This window comes from Saccostrea echinata, unplaced genomic scaffold (genome assembly GCF_033153115.1).
Source record: "Saccostrea echinata isolate AGI-Se365-2 ecotype Australia unplaced genomic scaffold, CSIRO_AGI_Sech_v1 ptg000002l, whole genome shotgun sequence".
Taxonomy (NCBI): Eukaryota; Metazoa; Mollusca; class Bivalvia; order Ostreida; family Ostreidae; genus Saccostrea; species Saccostrea echinata.
Genome location: NW_026889751.1, coordinates 4,759,929 through 4,778,060, shown reverse-complemented (window position 1 = coordinate 4,778,060; position 18,132 = coordinate 4,759,929). Strand labels below are relative to the sequence as shown.

The 18,132-nt window shown below is 33.3% G+C and overlaps 1 protein-coding gene across 1 annotated transcript; it reads right to left on the bottom strand.

The window, feature by feature from the left end:
• Positions 1-9: 9 nt before the first annotated feature.
• Positions 10-16,923, bottom strand: LOC133205738 (serrate RNA effector molecule homolog). Its single transcript, XM_061341608.1, has 21 exons — positions 16,796-16,923; positions 16,465-16,617; positions 16,220-16,354; positions 15,902-16,072; positions 14,845-15,014; positions 14,527-14,644; positions 14,343-14,397; positions 12,314-12,418; positions 9,314-9,572; positions 7,255-7,415; positions 6,931-7,071; positions 6,339-6,533; positions 6,102-6,195; positions 5,589-5,662; positions 5,148-5,301; positions 4,924-5,032; positions 4,633-4,786; positions 3,328-3,514; positions 2,895-3,003; positions 2,728-2,760; positions 10-528 (listed from the first exon to the last, which is right to left on the bottom strand). Exons 1-21 carry the CDS (start codon positions 16,921-16,923, stop codon positions 456-458), a joined length of 2,778 nt encoding a protein of 925 aa, XP_061197592.1. The 3' UTR covers positions 10-455.
• Between the last annotated feature and the right edge of the window lie 1,209 nt (positions 16,924-18,132).

Genomic DNA, 18,132 nt, shown 5'->3' with positions numbered 1-18,132 from the left:
TATTACTATGATGAATTGAATTGAATGAAAACTATTTTGAATTATGCATATAATCTGTTACATTACATTCATATTACCTTAGCACTTGTAACCTGACATTAATATCAGATTGAATGCATTAAAAATTTATTGTAAAATCCAAATTTTCACTGGCCATAATTTTACAAGTCTATCTTCATCATGCAGCAAAACTTTGGCCCATGCAACTGATACAACAATCTGTATATACATATAATGCAAAATTTTAAAATGTTTCATTATTTCATCATTGATGTAATGAGACCATGGACTGCTTACACACATATCCCTATCATCTAGAGCATCCAGATCTTGGTACTCAATAAGTCCTCTAAAAATATCCCCATCATCTGGATCATCCACTTGTTGGTACTCATTAAGTTTTTAAAGATACCCCCATCATCTGGATCATCCAGTTGTTGGTACTCAATAAATCCTTAGAAGATATCCCCATCATCTGGAGCATCCAGATCTCGGTACTCAATAAGTCCTCGCGGATCTGATCGGCGGCTGGAAAAGAGGGAATTCCAGTAACTAAATGCGTGTTCATGTGTTCTCAAATATAATAGTTTTAGATCTATTGAGGATACAAATGTACAAGTAATAGAAATTTTTTAGAGAACCATGTTGTGTCCACAAATAGGAATAAACTTATATGAGACAGATGAAAGGGGTTGAGTAAAGGTCAGTAAGATTAAATAAAGATAAACGAATATCATGTTGCTGTATATGTATATTGTTAAAGTTTCTTTTTTTCTTTTTTTTTTTAAACAAAAGATGAAACATATTGAATACAATGAATTAATGACATCAAGAATTGATGGCTGTCCCCCCATATTCATACTGTGTTCAGTCCTATATCAGTATGAAAATTTCCTATCTCACTGCTCAACAGTTAATACACATACATGTATTACATCAATAAAAACATTACCATTTCTATCACAGTTGAACTACAGGGTTGGTAATTCTGTTCAGTCAAGCTTATAATTTCTATACTAATACAGGTACTAGCACAGGGCATCAAGTATAACCCCAGGTTTCAAATTCTCATTATTTCAGGCTTCAAACCCTCGCCATTCTTGCCATTTAAGCCTTACATTCAATCTGGAGACATGAGATTAATTAGAAGTTGCCAAAATGACAAGTTAGATCAGAATAAGTCAAGTGTCAAACCATGGTGTGATTGAAAGAAAATACTTAGTGTAATTTGTGTACCATTAGAAATTAGAAGATTGAAGTATAAAATTCATTTGAAAGTAAACAAAACCATTTAACAACTGATACACAGGTTAACATGTGATACACAATGTTTGCCTTTTGTGGAATATCTGATTACACGAGGAACATTCACATCCCTGCTAAACATCTATATTCCATGAAAACACTCCTTCTGGCAGAGAAAGAGATTTATCACCCAATCAAAGAGTTGGCAACATTGGATATAATATCTAAACAATTACTCAAATTAACTTTTAATGATAACCTTAATAGCAGGTTTTAAAGAATAATGAAGATATATGCAAGGTTTCTGAAAATTAACAATCCTGCATAAAAAAAAAGTTATCTGAGGTGAAAACAAATTGTTAACATTTTTGTTAGTCTTTTGTTCTTAAAAAGAAATTTCCAAAACATCTGTTATTTTTAATACAGCATGTACACACAGAGTTTTAAAAGAAAAATAATCAGCAAGTTAATTTCAAAGTAAGGCTGTATGGACAGGTGAAATGAGATGTGCATGTGTGAAGAACATTTCTAAACATTCTACACAACCTTGAGAGTTATTGAGAATTGGCTGTACAAATTTCACAACCTATAACTAAAGGTCACACTCACTTTAAGACTATGTCATTTCAATAATATACATAGAATAGTGTCATCATAATAAGGATGTAAAACTAGTTCTATGTCATTCCTACTGGAATGTATGCATTTGATATAGGAGTATATTTCACAATTAATTTATGATGAATGATAGTTTATCTTGATAGAAGGTATAGCAAACTCCCTTCATTTCACACACACACAAAAAGAACTTCCATTCATTTTTCTTTCACATTCTGTCATCTCAAATACAAACTGCTCTAGAATTATTTAATATTTCTATTTATAAATACATGTATATATATGGTGTGTACTTTTAGATAAATTCTTTGTTAAAGAAACAATCAAATATTCAGAAAAATGGTCAATTGCTCATTTTCTGTTGATCTATTTGAAAATAAATTCTGCTAGGGTCAATATAGAGTAGTATTGAAATTTTAAGCATTTAATTTTCGTATTTTGGAACTCTAGTAATGTAGGCCTAACGAAAAAGAGTCATAGTCATAATGATACAGTATGTATCTTCACTCTCCAGTCAAGTGGAATTGTAGTTGGATGGAAACTTTTTATTTACCCCCCCCCCCCCAAAAGAATCACTGACACATCAGTGTCTTCATTTAACCTTGATCAGCTTAATCTGACTTTTACTGTTTATGATATTAAAATATATGCATCGTCACTTTCATTTCAAAACCTTAGGAAGATTGTCTTTGATACGTGTTTTTTATGAAAATATTTTGAAAATATCCTTTAAATATGCCACATTTACAATTCATAAGCCACAAGTTACAAATCTACATTTGAATTTAGGGAATAAAGGATGGAGTCTGTAAGATCCAATGTCAGAAGTGAATTCTAACAATACCCTTAGACAAATTACTCAACTGTTCAGAATTCCGCTTCCTAGCAACATTGGATCTGGAAATAAATGACCTAATTTAACAACTTATTAACAGTGGTATAATTAAAACTTCATCAATAAAGACAATAAAGAACTTGAATATGTTGAAATGACAAAATGAACTGTAATTCATTTAGACTTTCCTGTATACCTGAAATGGCCTCTGTATCCTCCCGCTGCGGATCTTCTATAATCCCCCCGGTAGTCATGATTTCCATAGGGTGGGGTTGGGTAATGGTGAGGTGCACTGCTGCTGGACCCTGCCAAAATTATTTTTAAAAAAATCATATTTATGCATCTTTTTATCATGCTCAATACTCCAAAGCAAAAAAAAAAAAAAAAAAAAAAGTTCCATGTTAAACTTGTATAGAACAGAATTGAAACATACATGTACATTTAAAAGTTGCTGTCGACAATATTCAGCTAAATATAATATATAAATGAGAACACTTCTATAAACCAAACAAAGTTAAGGACTCTCATATCCTGATTTTAACAATGCACTTGTTATTCAAGAAGAAAATAACATAGCAAATTTTTATATTTTTTGGGTATAGCATATTTTCATCTAAATCTCATCTCACCATAACTCCTCATGGGTGGTGCCATTGGCTGATTGTATCCCATCATTCCTTGCTGGGGAGGGGCTTGGTAACCTGCACTATGACCAGAAAAGGGATCTCTAGAAGGCCCCTCTTTCTGTTTATTTTTAGGATGCTCTTGTAATGCTGGTCTTTTTGGATCCATTAAATAGTTATTGAAGAAAGCAACCTACAATGAATTGTTGAAATGTATTCTTCTTATCTTTCTAATTTATACATCTTACTTATAGGAGAAATAAATAACAAGGCTACTGTCAATCTCCAATTTCTCTTGATGGGCTTGAAAATTAAAACATTGGAAATTAATCAATAAAGTAAGCTAATCTAAATGAAATTTTTAAGACTTGGTATCAAGTAATTCTAATAAACAAAATTCAGATGTAATGTATATACATTTAATATCAAGAATTTTTTTCCCAACAAGCTGTTCTAATTATATTTACTATGCACACGATATTGAATACATGTCTCTCTGATCAAGAAATATTATTGGAAAGCTAACACCTCCTCTTTTCTACAATACATAAGCAGAATTAATCTCGGTGGAGATTCGGCTGGGCTAGATATTTGGTCTGACGCCCACCGAATCTCGGGACACTCCTTCATAATTCATGTCTGGGAATTCAGCCCCAACTTCGGCCAGCTATAGCAAGAATTATTCACCTAGGCGACACTGCCGTTCGCTTCAATTAAGTCATTTAGTTGTTTAATTAACTCTCTGTCACTATTACTTTCACATTGCTTACTGTCTAGGCATATAAATCCCACCATAAAAACATTCACTAAAATCGCCGTTCAAAATATGGCTCCCCTGACGTAATTGTTTATCTCCTCGCACTAAAGAGTTCCTACAGTCTGTTTTCTTTTATGTGATACTGAACCTTTACTGTGGCTCATAAGTATTTTTGATAGAAATGAAAACAGACCATAGAGGAACTCTTTAGTGCGAGGAGATAAACAATTACGTCAGGGGAGCCATATTTTGAACGGATATTTCAGTGAATGTTTTTATGTTGGGATTTACATGCCTAGACGGTAAGCAAGGTAGAAATAATAGTGACAGAGAGTTAATTAAACTACTAAATGACTTAATTGAAGCGAACGGCAGTGTCGCCTAGGTGAATAATTCTTGCTATAGCTGGCCGAAGTTGGGGCTGAATTCCCAGACATGAATTATGAAGGACTGTCCCGAGATTCGGTTGGCGTCAGACCAAATATCTAGCCCAGCCGAATCTCCACCGAGATTAAAGCAGAATGTGGGGGCATGACCAGGCAAAAAGACCTCACCTCTGTTCTGACTTCCTCCACTTTTTCACCATGTTTGTTAAAGATATGCTTCCTGACAAACTCTGGACCTTTGAACTTCTTCCCGCTGATTGGACACAGCCATTTATCCTTGGACAGTTCCTGTGTGTTGGCTGTTACAAACTTCTCCACCTCTGTAAACAGCTGTTAAGGATAAACTTAAACACAAGCACCGGAAATGATCAGAGACCTACATACACCTGATCAAGCCATGTATCCTAGTCTTATAAGTTTCATGATTAATCTGTACATAAAGCTTTTAACAAAGGATATGCCTCTGGATCTTTCCTGCCAAACTTGATACATTCTTCCTCAGACAATTTCTCCTGGACCTCTGTAAACTGCTTCAGTTTGTTCTCTGTATTGGTGATCCAATCATTTACTACAAAGAATTTACCTCAGATGTTATGACTTGATCAACTCCAAGTCCCTCTCTGGGTAGGACACTATTTTCATTCTAATACCCACAAAGATGTAAGGAACAGAGATCAACTTACCATCTTGCTGTGTAATTTTAGTGGTGGGTGGTATTCCCCTACAATGCATAATCCCACATCTGTGTGGCATCTCATCCTCGTTAGGATACTCGTTAGCACTGTAGTAATCAATGGAATACACTATCCTGAGGTAGAGTATCATCCTGTCTAAAGCCTGAAATATCAAATAAAGGAGATTGTTGTATGTAAGTGTACTTATTCTGGCATATTCACCTATATGAACACCTTGGACTTATTACTGCCATCAGTGTGTCAATTAATCATTTGTATCAAGAATTTTATATTTGTTTACATGAAGTTGTCACAAATTACTGAATGTAAGACAAGACCAAAAAAGTTTTTAAAAAAACAAACAAACCAAAACAAAAAACAAAAAACAAAAACCTACCCTCACTTAAATACAATTATAGCAGATTACCAAAAGTTTGATTGATATGATACCTTGATCATTCGCTCATCTCTCTCCACTATAACTTCATTGTTTGATTCTTTCTCCCCCTCCTCCATTTTTTCACCTTAATAAAAAAAAAATCACTCTTTATTTTGCTGATAAATAAGAGCTATTGGATGATAACAAAGCTTATAAAGAAAGAATTAATACCTTTTGAGGATTACATACAATGTAGCTTATGGAGAAGATTTCAGTTCCTGCAAAATGGGCTTTAATCAAATAGTTGTGTGTGCCATTTAATGCATAAAGTGAACATAACTCTTTGTGTGACATACTTTAAAATCCAACAGAAAGAATGGTGTTAAAAAAAATTAAAATCAAACTGCAAACAGATAGTCTCAAAATAATTCATTGTTTCTTTAACAGACTTCTCTATAAAAGATGAAATTGAATTAGTTTGTGGTTAGAAAATTTAGGATGTTATTGTTTTAATGAATACAAATTGTAATCATCAGTATATTCATCAAGAATTTGGGGTTTTCTGAATCTTAACATCAACAAACCGAGTAACTCTTCCTCCTCGAAACTTCCTTCCTCCACAAGATAATCTGTAATATTCTTTAAAACAGGATTCTTAGATGTGAAACTAAAGGAGCTCTGAAAGAAAAAAGATGTTGAATTTAACAATAATATTAATAACAAATAATTTCAATAGAAACTAACATTCTACTGTTGTAACATACTGTAGTAATGATCTGTATATTATTTCTTTTATAAAAATTTAGTGATTGACCTCTGACCTCTTTAGATTTGTCTTTCTTTTCCTCCTCAGGATCCTCCCACATCCCCCACTTGGAGTCCAGATTCTGGATAATTTTAGCTGCTTGTTTAATGTCAGAGCGGACAATTTGTTTGTGGGCTGAGATTCCATTGACAGGACGGACTCTCTGTTTTAGCTCCCGATTCAAGGTGGCTCCAAGTTCACAGTCCCTCAACTACAAAGAGAAAAACAAATTCTGATTATAGAGATAGTTTGCCTTTGTTTTTTTCCTTCTTGAATACACACTATCAGACATCATTAGATATCACAAATTTACAAATAAACTAGAGCTATTTCAAAGGGCTAAAACCCTCACATAAAAAAAACTTGAAAATCACACAAATTTTAATATATAAATTTCTGTGGCTCCCAAATTTAAATGACCATTTGGATCAGCATTTTTTTTATTACAAATAATCATATATAAAGCAATTTTTGTCGAAAAATTACCTTCCAAAGTTTCCCATAATCATAATATCATCATTATAGTATTAAATATTCAAATAGGTACATTTTTATAAAATACTAATATAAACTTGTGTATTAATGAATCCCAAGTACAAAAATATTACTCTAATATTGTTGAGGTTCCAGCAGATTTCTTTAATGTTAACATCTCTATCAAATGTGACCCAGCCTCTTCTGAAGAACCGCCGTTCAGCCTGGGGGTCCTGAAGGGCCACTCGAACAAAGCCAGGGTATCTCTTACACATCTGTAAGTAAGAGTTAATGTGTCTGAATCAAGAGCATGAATGGAAATGTGCATTATCAAAGAACTCCTTTAAACATATGAAATCTGATACAGTGTATAAAACTCCCATACAATGTTAGAGTTATTTTAAAAAAAACAATAGTGGATGTCCACTTCTCAAATTAAGTCTGATGATATATCTTACAGCTTCCACTTCCTGTTTGGTAATAGAGGGCGCTAGATTCCTTAAGAAGATGGAGGAAGTCTTGTGAAGTGCCCTGGGTCTGGGAGACGAGTCTTTTTTGTCCTTCTCTTTCTCCTCCATGGTGTCTTGGTCTTTATCCTCTCCATCAGACATGTTAGCCTCTATAAAAATTCAAACCATAAATCTACATATTACTTTTAGAATTTACTGCTGTAAATATTGTTATATTAACAGTTGCAAAGTTGATGACAACTTCATTTTAGAAATTCATTGGGTGGAAACTATGACCATCTTTAAGTACATGTATTCAGTATTTTTCTTTAACAATTATGAGAATTTTTAAAAGTCAATTTTGTCAATTTTTCCACTTCATCAATGTTTCCATTTACAGCATTGTCACTTGTATGTATTTTTGTCTTAACAGTGATTATAACGACACAGAAACAATCTGATATATACAGGTAAACTTCGATATCTCGAACTTGGCGGGACTGAGGAAAAACTTTAAGATATCCGAGTGTTCGAGATATCGAAGTTGATGAATTTGGAACTGATATTATTATGTTACATGTTCTATTGACAGGAAATTACCCCCTCCCCCTTTTCCACCACGTGCATAATTTAATTTAAGCGGTAAATGTTTCAGTTTGTACTTAGTGATATCTTTTTAAAAATACATTTACATATACACTTATAATGCATATATTATTTTATTCAATACTGCAACACTTACATTTTACAAATTTCAATTGCTTTCAATAGCGACAAATGATAATCATGCTGGTTTCAGGATTTCTGATACCCGGATATGTGTTATGCTTTGTAAATGATAAACCGATCACTGTAGTAAGGATTAAGATGGAAACAGGAATTATCGTTCTACAATAATTTATTGAAATTGCCAATATGCATAAACAAAAGCAAACTTTGTTTCGATTGTATGAACTTTAAGTTTTCTTTTTACACCACGGTCAGATAATCTAACTATCCCCCTGGGTTTGCTACCAGGTCCTTCGTTAGATTGTTTATCAGACATGATGTGTACTGGAGAGTTAAATTTTTGGTACTGACTTTTATACTCAAAATAATGTCTTTAATTGTTTAAATTCTTGAGTTCAGAATCACTTTGATGTGTTCAGTGTTTACTTTGATATGTAATAATGTGATTAAGCATTTATTTTCGATAAATTTAAATTCCTATTACAGTAATCGTCCCCAAGCCGCTGTTTCATTATCCTGTTATCATATCTCTGAGTGTGCATTTTATTAACACCTCCAGATCACCTGGCCTGCGTAATTAAATTTAACTACCAAAAACAACAGCTTGGGGCTAATAAGGTGTGATTATCAGCAATGGTCCCACGAAGCCTGCGCTAGACCTAACGGAAACATTCAACAGACCTTAAAATTAGCATATTGGGATTATTGTGTACAACTGTGTGAATTCAGCGGAGTGAGAAATTTGTTGGACTTCGAGATAATGCATGTGTTTATAGCACTTGGGACCGCAAATCTACTTCGAGATAAGCGAGATTTCCGTGTACGAGATACTGTTTTTTTTAAAAATCATAAATATAATAAAAACGGCCGGGACAGTTGATTCACTTTGAGATATCCGTGGTATTCGACATATCGGTGTTCGAGATACCGAAGTTTACCTGTAATATAATTAATACAGTTGAACTTTAGTATCTCAAACACCGATATTTTGAATACCATGGATATCAAAGTGATTTGGAAGTCTCGACTGCTTATTCTTTCGGTATTTTACTCTCAATATCTTGAATTCTCAGATATCTAGAAGTTTTTCTTTGTCCCTTCAAGTTTGAGATAATGAGGTTTGAAGACAGTTTCTTTCCTATCAACTGTATAAAAGCGATTAATTATTCTCTTCAATATGCTGGGTTTACTCTCTATCATTCTAAATCACCTTTTCATATTAATTCTCAATTTTTTCAGAGACTTCAGGCATTTCACTTATTTTGTTATATTTTTAAAAATCTTTCAGTTTGTAACTAACAGTATGTAATGTTTACCACTTTTTAACTGTTTTTCTCACCTTTTGGCGTTTCCTCTTCCTTAGTTTTGGATGCCTCTGTTGAGGAGGATACATTCTGTTCATCTCCATCCTCGGACTTTTCTCCCTCCTCGGCTGTCTCCCCTGACTCCTCCATTCCTGGTGGGACAGGCTCAGACTCAGAATCACTGCCACTCTCAGACTCTGAGCCACTCTCATAGTCATAACCAGCTTTGTTGCGATGTCTCTTCTTTTTCTTAGGTTTTTTCCCTTCTTTGATGGTGCTTTCTTCTGGTACAGGCTGATATTTGAGAAAATGTATTTTCATGTCAATCAGTTTCCTTTTATACTCAAGAATTCCATTAATTAAAGGACTTGTCCCATGTTTTTTAAAAAAATCCGTAATTTTATGAAAAATATTAACTACAACCTTGTTTATTAAAATATTGAATAAAATAAAGGTTGTTGTAAGCATATTTTAAGAGAAATTTAGAGTTGATACTCAAATACGGCGATATGCATATTTCAATCGGTTTTCGCCGCCATACTGCTGTGATGTCATATGTGACAATTCAGTGAAAGCGAGATGAGAAACTGTATACTTTTAAAGAAGTTATCAACGACAAATGCAGGGTATAATAAGGAAAACTCTGAATCTTACATGCTTCTCAATAACTATAGAAGTAAGAACTTGTTCTTATTTAAGTATAAACATCTTTTAAAAGATGAATTTATAAATATATGCATGTAAATATTATAAAAAGGACTACAGTGTAGGTATACATGGTGTAATGATGTTAGTAAGAAAATATATTTTAAATCTCAACAAGAGGCCCAAGGGCCTTAACGGTCACCTGAGTATAAAACAACAATCTATAGAAGATCCATAGAGTATAAAATAAACTGATAGAAGAAGCTTTTGTAAATCTTTGATTTTCCCTTGTGGCCCCACCCTATCCCAAGAGTCCAGAATCATGATTTGAACAAACTTGAATCTATACTAGCTGAGGATGTTTCCATGTAAATATAACCAATCATGGCTTTGCTGTTCTTGAGAGAAGAATTTTTTCAATTTTTAATGATTTTTTCTATGTACTTCTATGTAAAACTTTGATCATATTAAAATGACTAATCATGGCTTTGCAGTTCTTGAGAAGAAGAAATTTTCCTATATATTCCTATGTAAGACTTTGATTCCCCATTGTGGCCCCATTGGCCCCATCCCACCCCGGGGGGGGGGGGGGGGGTGTCAGGATTTTAACAAACTTGAATCTACACTACCTGAGGATGCTTCCATATATTGATCAATCATGGCTTTGCTGTTTATGAGAAGAAGATTTTAAAAGATTTTTCCTATATATTTCCATGTAAAACATTGATCATCCATTGTGGTCCCATCCTACCCCATGGGTGTCATGATTTGAACAAACTTGAATCTACAATACCTGAGGATGCTTCCATATAAATATGACTCATCACAACTTTGCTGTTTTTGAGAAGAAGATTTTAAAATATTTTTCCTATATATTTTTATGTAAACTTTGATCATCCATTGTGGCCCCGCCCTACCCCCGGGGGTCATGATTTGAACAAACTTGAATTTACACTACCTGAGAATGCTTCCACATAAATATGACTCATCATGGCTTTGCTGTTCTTGAGAAGAAGATTTTAAAAGATTTTTCCTATATATTTCTATGTAAACTTTGATCATCCATTGTGGCCCCACCCTACCCCCGGGGGTCATGATTTGAACAAAATCGAATCTACACTACCTGAAGATGCTTCCACATAAATATGAGCAATCAGGGCTTAGCTGTTCTTGAGAAGAAGATTTTTAAAGATTTTTCCCATATATTTCTATGTAAAACTTTGATCCTCCATTGTGGCCCCACCCTACCCCCGGGGGTTATGATTTGAACAAACTTGAGTCTACACTACCTGAGGATGTTTCCACACAAATTTCATCTTACCTGGTCTAGTGGTTCTTGAGAAGAAGATTTTTAAAAGATACCATTATTTTTTCACTAATTCTTAATTATCTCCCCTTGGAAGAAGGCGTGGCCCTTCATTTCAACAAACTTGATTCATCTTTACCCAAGGATAGTTTGTGGCAAGTTTGGTAAAAATTGGCCCAGTAGTTCTTGAGAAGAAGTCGAAAATGTGAAAAGTTTACGCACGACGCACACCCGCACGCCGACGGACGAAAACAGATCGCAATAGGTCACCTGAGTGACTCAGGTGACCTAAAAAAAACTTGCTGATTTATTGCAGAGTTTTAATAACAGTAACTAGAATATGATTATAGAATCATATATGACTAGAATATGATTATAGAAGAAAGGATAATTAGTAAAGATCCCGTCACCTTTTCAAATTATAGATATTATTATCAATTACCCCGGTCCCGCGTTCCCCTTTTGATTTCAATGACGATTCAGTCACTCAAGTATTTACATTATGATTTTATTTAAGATTAATAAATAAAATGAATTAACAAAGTTCTGTAATTTTAAATTTGTGAACAAGGTTGGTTAATACATGTGATAAGATGACAAATTATATAAATTTCTTCGTCTTCGCTCATCTCCCTCGCTTCCATCATTGTTAACAGGATAATTTACCATGTTTACATATATTTTTCGTATTTTTTCTTGCTAACAGTTCAAACAAAAAGGTTGAATATTCAACTTCATGCAGATAAAATCAGTGATTTGGTCGTTCATAACACAGAAAATCCTGTTTGCATCATGCATATTTTAGTAAGATTAAGGTAAACAACTGATCAGCCATTGTCGCACATGACATATCATGGTCATGTGATTGCTATCTAATTAACTTGGATTTTTAACTGAGGGGTTTTTATTTTAATCATCGACGTTTAATTACCGCGTTATCTCCACAATAAAAACACGAAATTTATCAACTATGATCATAAGGGACATAATACGCTTTTAATTTTAAGTAATAGAAAAACATGGGACAAGTCCTTTAACTATACAATGATATGAGTAAGTCTGATAACATGTGAGTATTACATACTGAGCTGGATTCACTTCCATTTTTGGCTTGCTGCTGTTTAGAAAACTCCTGTGCCTTCTTCATGAGCTCCTTCTGTTCAGCTGATATAGGTAATTTTAATGGCTCCTACAATTCCAGGTGTACATTATCACACCATGTAAAAACTTCAATTAGCAGTTAGGCCAACATTTTTTTATTTTCTGTTTTACGGGAATTTTTTTCAAAAATTAGAGTCGGGGGGTCGAAATAAAAATAAAAATAAAAGCTTGAAATTTAAGCAGTCGGTCAGAAAAATAAAAATAAAATGAAAAAATGCAATAAAAATTTTTATTTTTAATTAAGGTCGGAATTTTTTTGTATGACCTTAATTTGTTAGGAAAACAGTGTTATTTGAAAAACTTATGAATACAAAACACAGAATTGGTACTGTTAATGTATTAATGAACTATTTTAAATTTAACTTTCTCTGAGATATTTGGGGCAGGGGGTGCATTTCTAGTGTACAGCTTGCAGTTTCTAACATTAATGCAAATCAAACATACAAATCTATAGTCTTCTCTCAGTTGTCAAAGATCATATTGTCACCACAGTAAACCTATAGGACTTATGTCACACCTCATATACTTTTCAGAATCTTTTATTTTTCGGTTTTCAGCAAATTACAAGATCTGAGGATTTTGAACTAGCTCTGGCAAAGCTATGGAGAAAATACAGTGAGACTTTCAATGGATCAGCTAAAATAAATTAATTCACAGAATTCAAAGTGCACATGAGACATGATAAAAAGAAAAGTTGTATAATATTTTTTTCAACGCAATTCCAATTAATATACGTAGGTGGAAAAAACGTACCACAATATCTCTGTTCAAAACATATTCAAACTTCCTCAGTCTGTAGTATATTTGATATCTTTTTATCCTTATATTTTTCTTTCTGAGCATGCTAACTTTCAGCATAATTGTAGAAAATACACATCTTCCCCATAGTATACACATGTAAAATACACATGGCAATATTCTTTTTACTGCAGAATTTAAAAATTTAATTGTTGAAACTGGTTCTAATCCACAACTTTTGAATGAAAAAAAAGAAACCAGGTCTTCAATTGAAATAATAGTTGTAAGAGCGTATCATTTACAACAATACTTTTCCCTAGTGGTAAAAAAAAAGTTGTTTTACTAAACAAGAGATATACATGTATACTATATCAGCTGACATGATTAATACGCTGATCAATGTACATTAATTTGTTACATAGCACGCAAAATTCCATAAAGCGAAAAAAAGGAAATAACGTCTTGTATCAATCAAGCATCTATATTTTCGTAGGTAATTTTGAATTCCAATATTTGTCATAAAACGAGTGAAAGTTGTGACTCGGATTTCCTCAGTCACGCCACTTTCTACCAGTTCTACAGTGTTCGCTTCTGTCGTTACTTGTAAAAGAAAACATTTTTGTCTTAAAATTAAGTTTTAAAAAATCTTCAAGACGTATTTCAATGTATTGAAGCAATTCTCAAAGATAATACGTACTCAAAACCTTTCAAAACAAGCGGTTGACAGAACCTCGATTTCCACGTGGCCCTCCGCATGACATTTGATCAAGATTACTGTTTCGTCTATTTCATTCAATCTTTCATTAAAATTTATACTTTTTTTTCTCTAATATATGACATTGACACTTTTTAAACTGACTATTTAAAAACACGTGAAACCCTCCGATTCTGACATTTTGGCGCTATGCTGTGCAGTGACTATTCACGCTTCGAATACTGTGAATGTGATTGGATGAATATATTTACCTCAGTCAATGACAAATCGCATTTTGAAAGGCTTGTGAAAAGGTTCTTTATAATTCTTTTATTTTTTCAGTGACTATAAATAAACTATCGGCGGGAAAAATAAAAATAAAACTTGAATTAGGGACTTTTATTTTTATTTCATTTTAGCCCAAATTAGGGTCGGCGCTCCCGTAAAACAGGATATAAAAAAATGTTGGCCTTATTAGCATTACCAAATCTTTTAGACATTCAAGAACAATAAAACTTACATCTGGTTTTTTGTCATTTGAAATGGATCTTTTTCTTTTCTTCTTTTCATCTGGACTATAAACATACAAATGAAAAACAATGATACCTTGAAAATGATGACTCGCTTCATATATGATATGCTTTAAAAGAAATGCAATCATATTGAGACATAATCCATAAAAATAATGTTCAGTTGCCCCTGACCTTTCCATGGGTATAGATTCTGAGTTGTTCCGACTCCTGCCTCCATCTTTATCCTCCTCAACGGCTTGGTCCAACACGGTTAAATCAAAATCTGTCCCTCCTTCCATCTTAATGACAGCTACAACACAGGTTTATAAACTGTTTGTTTACTTGATAATAATTTTGGAACTTAAATGTACTATGCATGTAATTGTTAATATCATGAAGGCAGTTTAATTTCCTTAAACTGTTTAAAATGTTAACTATAAAAAACTTTTAAAATGTTTTATGTTTTATGCCACATTTCTCACAGTTCTCCAAAGCGAATTTCTGTCATACCAGCATCCAGAAGTTTGACAAGTTCATCTGACTTCTCAAAGTCCACCCATGTTGCTTCAACCCTTCCAGACTCCACAAGGTCCATGAAGACATTACAGCGATGTTGTAAGGCTTTTTTAACCTCCTTATTCCTCTTCTCACACTCCTCAGGATGATATTTTGTTTTAAACCTTGAAAATGAAGGAGGTAATGATAGTCTTTATACCAGGTAGTTCTAATGAAAGATCCCTTAAATGTGCCATCTTGAAAGACTCTGCATTCATCATTTTACATGTATGTATTTTTTGAAATCATTGAAAAATAAAGACCAGTTAACAAAATACAAGGTTTTAGCATAACAATATACATAATTTCCCTTATTTTTTTTGTTTGTTTCTTACTTATAACATTTTTTGTCTCTTTACTTCTTAAACTGATTTACCGCAAACTTTATTCATTGTAAAAATGTTAACCAAGCATATCCAAGAAAGTTTTTCTGTCAAAAATGTTCCCCTGTAAAATCAAGTCATGCAACATAATACAAGCATCAGCTGACAAATATGACAATATCCCTGACACCCGTCAGAAGTGACAGAATTCCCAAACCTGTGAAGGAGAACGTAATTACCTGAGTCATCTACGCATTTCACTGGATAACCTGCACTACCCAGTAGTAGGTGTGTCTGGCACGTTTACTTGTACAAAAGCCTATCACCCTACCCTAACACTTTCATTAATATAAACACTGCATTGTGCGCAGTGTATCTAAATAACGCGAATAATATTCTCCAAGAGGGATCGACAGCTGCTTCGTTTCCATGATAAAAAGGAAACATGCATTGCAAAAGTTATTCCTCTTCTGTTCTTGCAAATAAAACCATTCATTAATCACACACATTTTCATGGGGAACTGATTACCAATAAAAAAAAATTACAGATTATATCACAAAGAACACAAAAGACATTAAAATGGTCATCCAATTTTTAAAATTATTTTCCACTTTGACCCTCTTTATTCCACATATCTATAAAGACTTCAGATAGCTATAAATAAAAACTGAGAAACTTAAAAAAATACCATTCTTCCTCTTTGTGTGCCAAAAAGAATTCGTTAATTTGTTGTCTTTTGAACTCGTCCTTATATTCATTATATTTTTTAATTGCATCTTGGTCGCTGATATTATCTTCTTGCTGTGATAAAAACTGTTTAAATGTCAACATTGGAGGCTGGGTGGGAAATTCTAGGTCTCTATAATAAACAAGACAATAATGTAAAAAATACAACTAAAAAGTGTCTACCAGGATAACAAAGTGAAAATTTTTCATTTGCATATATTGCAGAAAACAGCATACTATGATATTTAAGTTAACATCAAGAATTAACAAAAAATATTACCTTCCTCCTTGTCCAGGGTTAAAATCACCCTGTGGAGGACCTCTCATTTCTGGGGAGGGGCCCCAGGTGGGAGGTGGTTGCATTGGAGTTCCTCCATATCCACCCATGTCATAAGGAGGGTAACCTTGGTCATCCCTGTAATAAATTTGATTTATACATTTACAGCTTAATTCTTCTTCAGGAAAAAAAAATTAAAAGGTTCAACAGCTAAACTGAAAATGTTTAAATCATTCAGAATAACATACCAATCACGTCTCATTCGTTTTGCATGTGGAGGACTCATGTCTCGTCTGACATTTGGGCTATATCTTTCCCGACGCCGCGCATCATATTCTCTGTAAGGATCATGTCTCTCTCTGCTTCTGCTGCTCCAGGCTTCTCTAGCTCTCCCAGTTGATCTGAAAGTTTTATTTGCTATGTGTATGCTAATCTAGAAAAGAGCTAATAATATTAATAAATAATCATTCATTGCTTAATTAAATTAAAATTTTATTTCAAAGACTTTAAATGAATGTAAAAACTGTATTAAAGTTTGCACAACATTTGGGTAGGATAAGATGTAGTTTAATAAAGAACCTGTCTCGGTCCCAAACATCTCTTGGATCACGGCTTCTTCTTTCCTCTCGTCTTTCATAATCATTACGCTCTCTCCTGAATTTTTCACGACCTTTTCTCCGATCATATTCATCATCACTATCTGCCATTTCTGAAAATATAAATGCAAGGCGTACTAGCTAATGATAATTAGAACTCAAACATTGTGACAAGTTCAAAACTTGTATAGCTCTTTAGCTCCCCATTTTAGGGTGATTGAAAAGCTTGAGTAAAAGATGCATTTGAAATTGATAGCTCTTCAGAATGAGGCTCAGCATAATCAAAACTGTAATGCAAGTGTCTGCTTACATAATCATTCTTGAAACCATCCAACACAGCTTCAAAGCTTTTAAAAATTTATTCCCATTACATACATGTGATAATTTTTAGACCCGAATACTGTACAGGAGTCAGAAGCCTTGAAAATGCTGCAATTTAGGTGAAAATACTGTACATTGCTCATAAAAAAAACTGAAAAAAAAAATTTAAAAAAAATCGACAAAATATTGACCTAAAAAATCAAAAGGATCATTTATATTACTTAATTTCAAATCAACAACTGTACCACAGCATGTACTTTTACTTTCTTATTGCAAGCAACTTTTGCAGCTTTTAGAATGAATTTGGTCAATGTTGTATTTTGTATAATGACTGTTCATAGTACATTGTATCATGCAAGAGTCTCTGTCTCCAGTCAATCTTTTTTATACATGCTGAGAAATTTGCACATTTAAGAAAAATGTATGATAAAATAGCTAAATCAAGCTATTTTGAATAGCTAAATCAAGAGATTGTTGTGCAGGTGCAGCACAATCTCTTGATTTAGCTATACAGCATGAAATAGCTATATAGCTTTATTAAGCTATTCAGAATAGCTTGATTTAGCTTATTATCACATATTTTTCTTAAAAGTGTTATTTTTTCAACATGTACAAAAAGTCGCATCTTAGTGCAGTGACAGCATTCAACCTTGAACTCTACTAAACATTGTGCATCAAATTGCATCTCCTTCAGAGACTTTGAACTCAAAGTTCTAAATGTTTTGGGGCTATATAAACACTTTTCTGAAAAACTACATATGAATACAGTGCTTACGGTAGTTCTGGATCATCGGTAGTTCCGGATCACTTTTTTGTGTAATAATTCTTTTAAAAATAATTGTTGAAGAAAAATTATTATCGATATATCACATGCGAAGAATAGGGGGTATTACTACTTCCGATAAAAAATCGAACTTTACCATGCACGATTTCGAATTTTCGATACTTAGTTGCGTCAGAAATAAAGCGCCCCAAAGACGAAGATCAGTGTTTTGACAG

What these genes read in the sequence shown, in the direction of transcription:
- LOC133205738 (XM_061341608.1), bottom strand. Translation starts at nt 16,923, where the DNA reads ATGGCAGATAGTGATGATGAATATGATCGGAGAAAAGGTCGTGAAAAA. An exon ending in GCACACAAAGAGGAAGAATG is followed by an intron (nt 15,015 to 15,901) that starts GTATTTTTTTAA and finishes TTCATTTTCAAG; the next exon opens with GTTTAAAACAAAATATCATC. An exon ending in TGTCAAACTTCTGGATGCTG is followed by an intron (nt 14,645 to 14,844) that starts GTATGACAGAAA and finishes CCTGTGTTGTAG; the next exon opens with CTGTCATTAAGATGGAAGGA.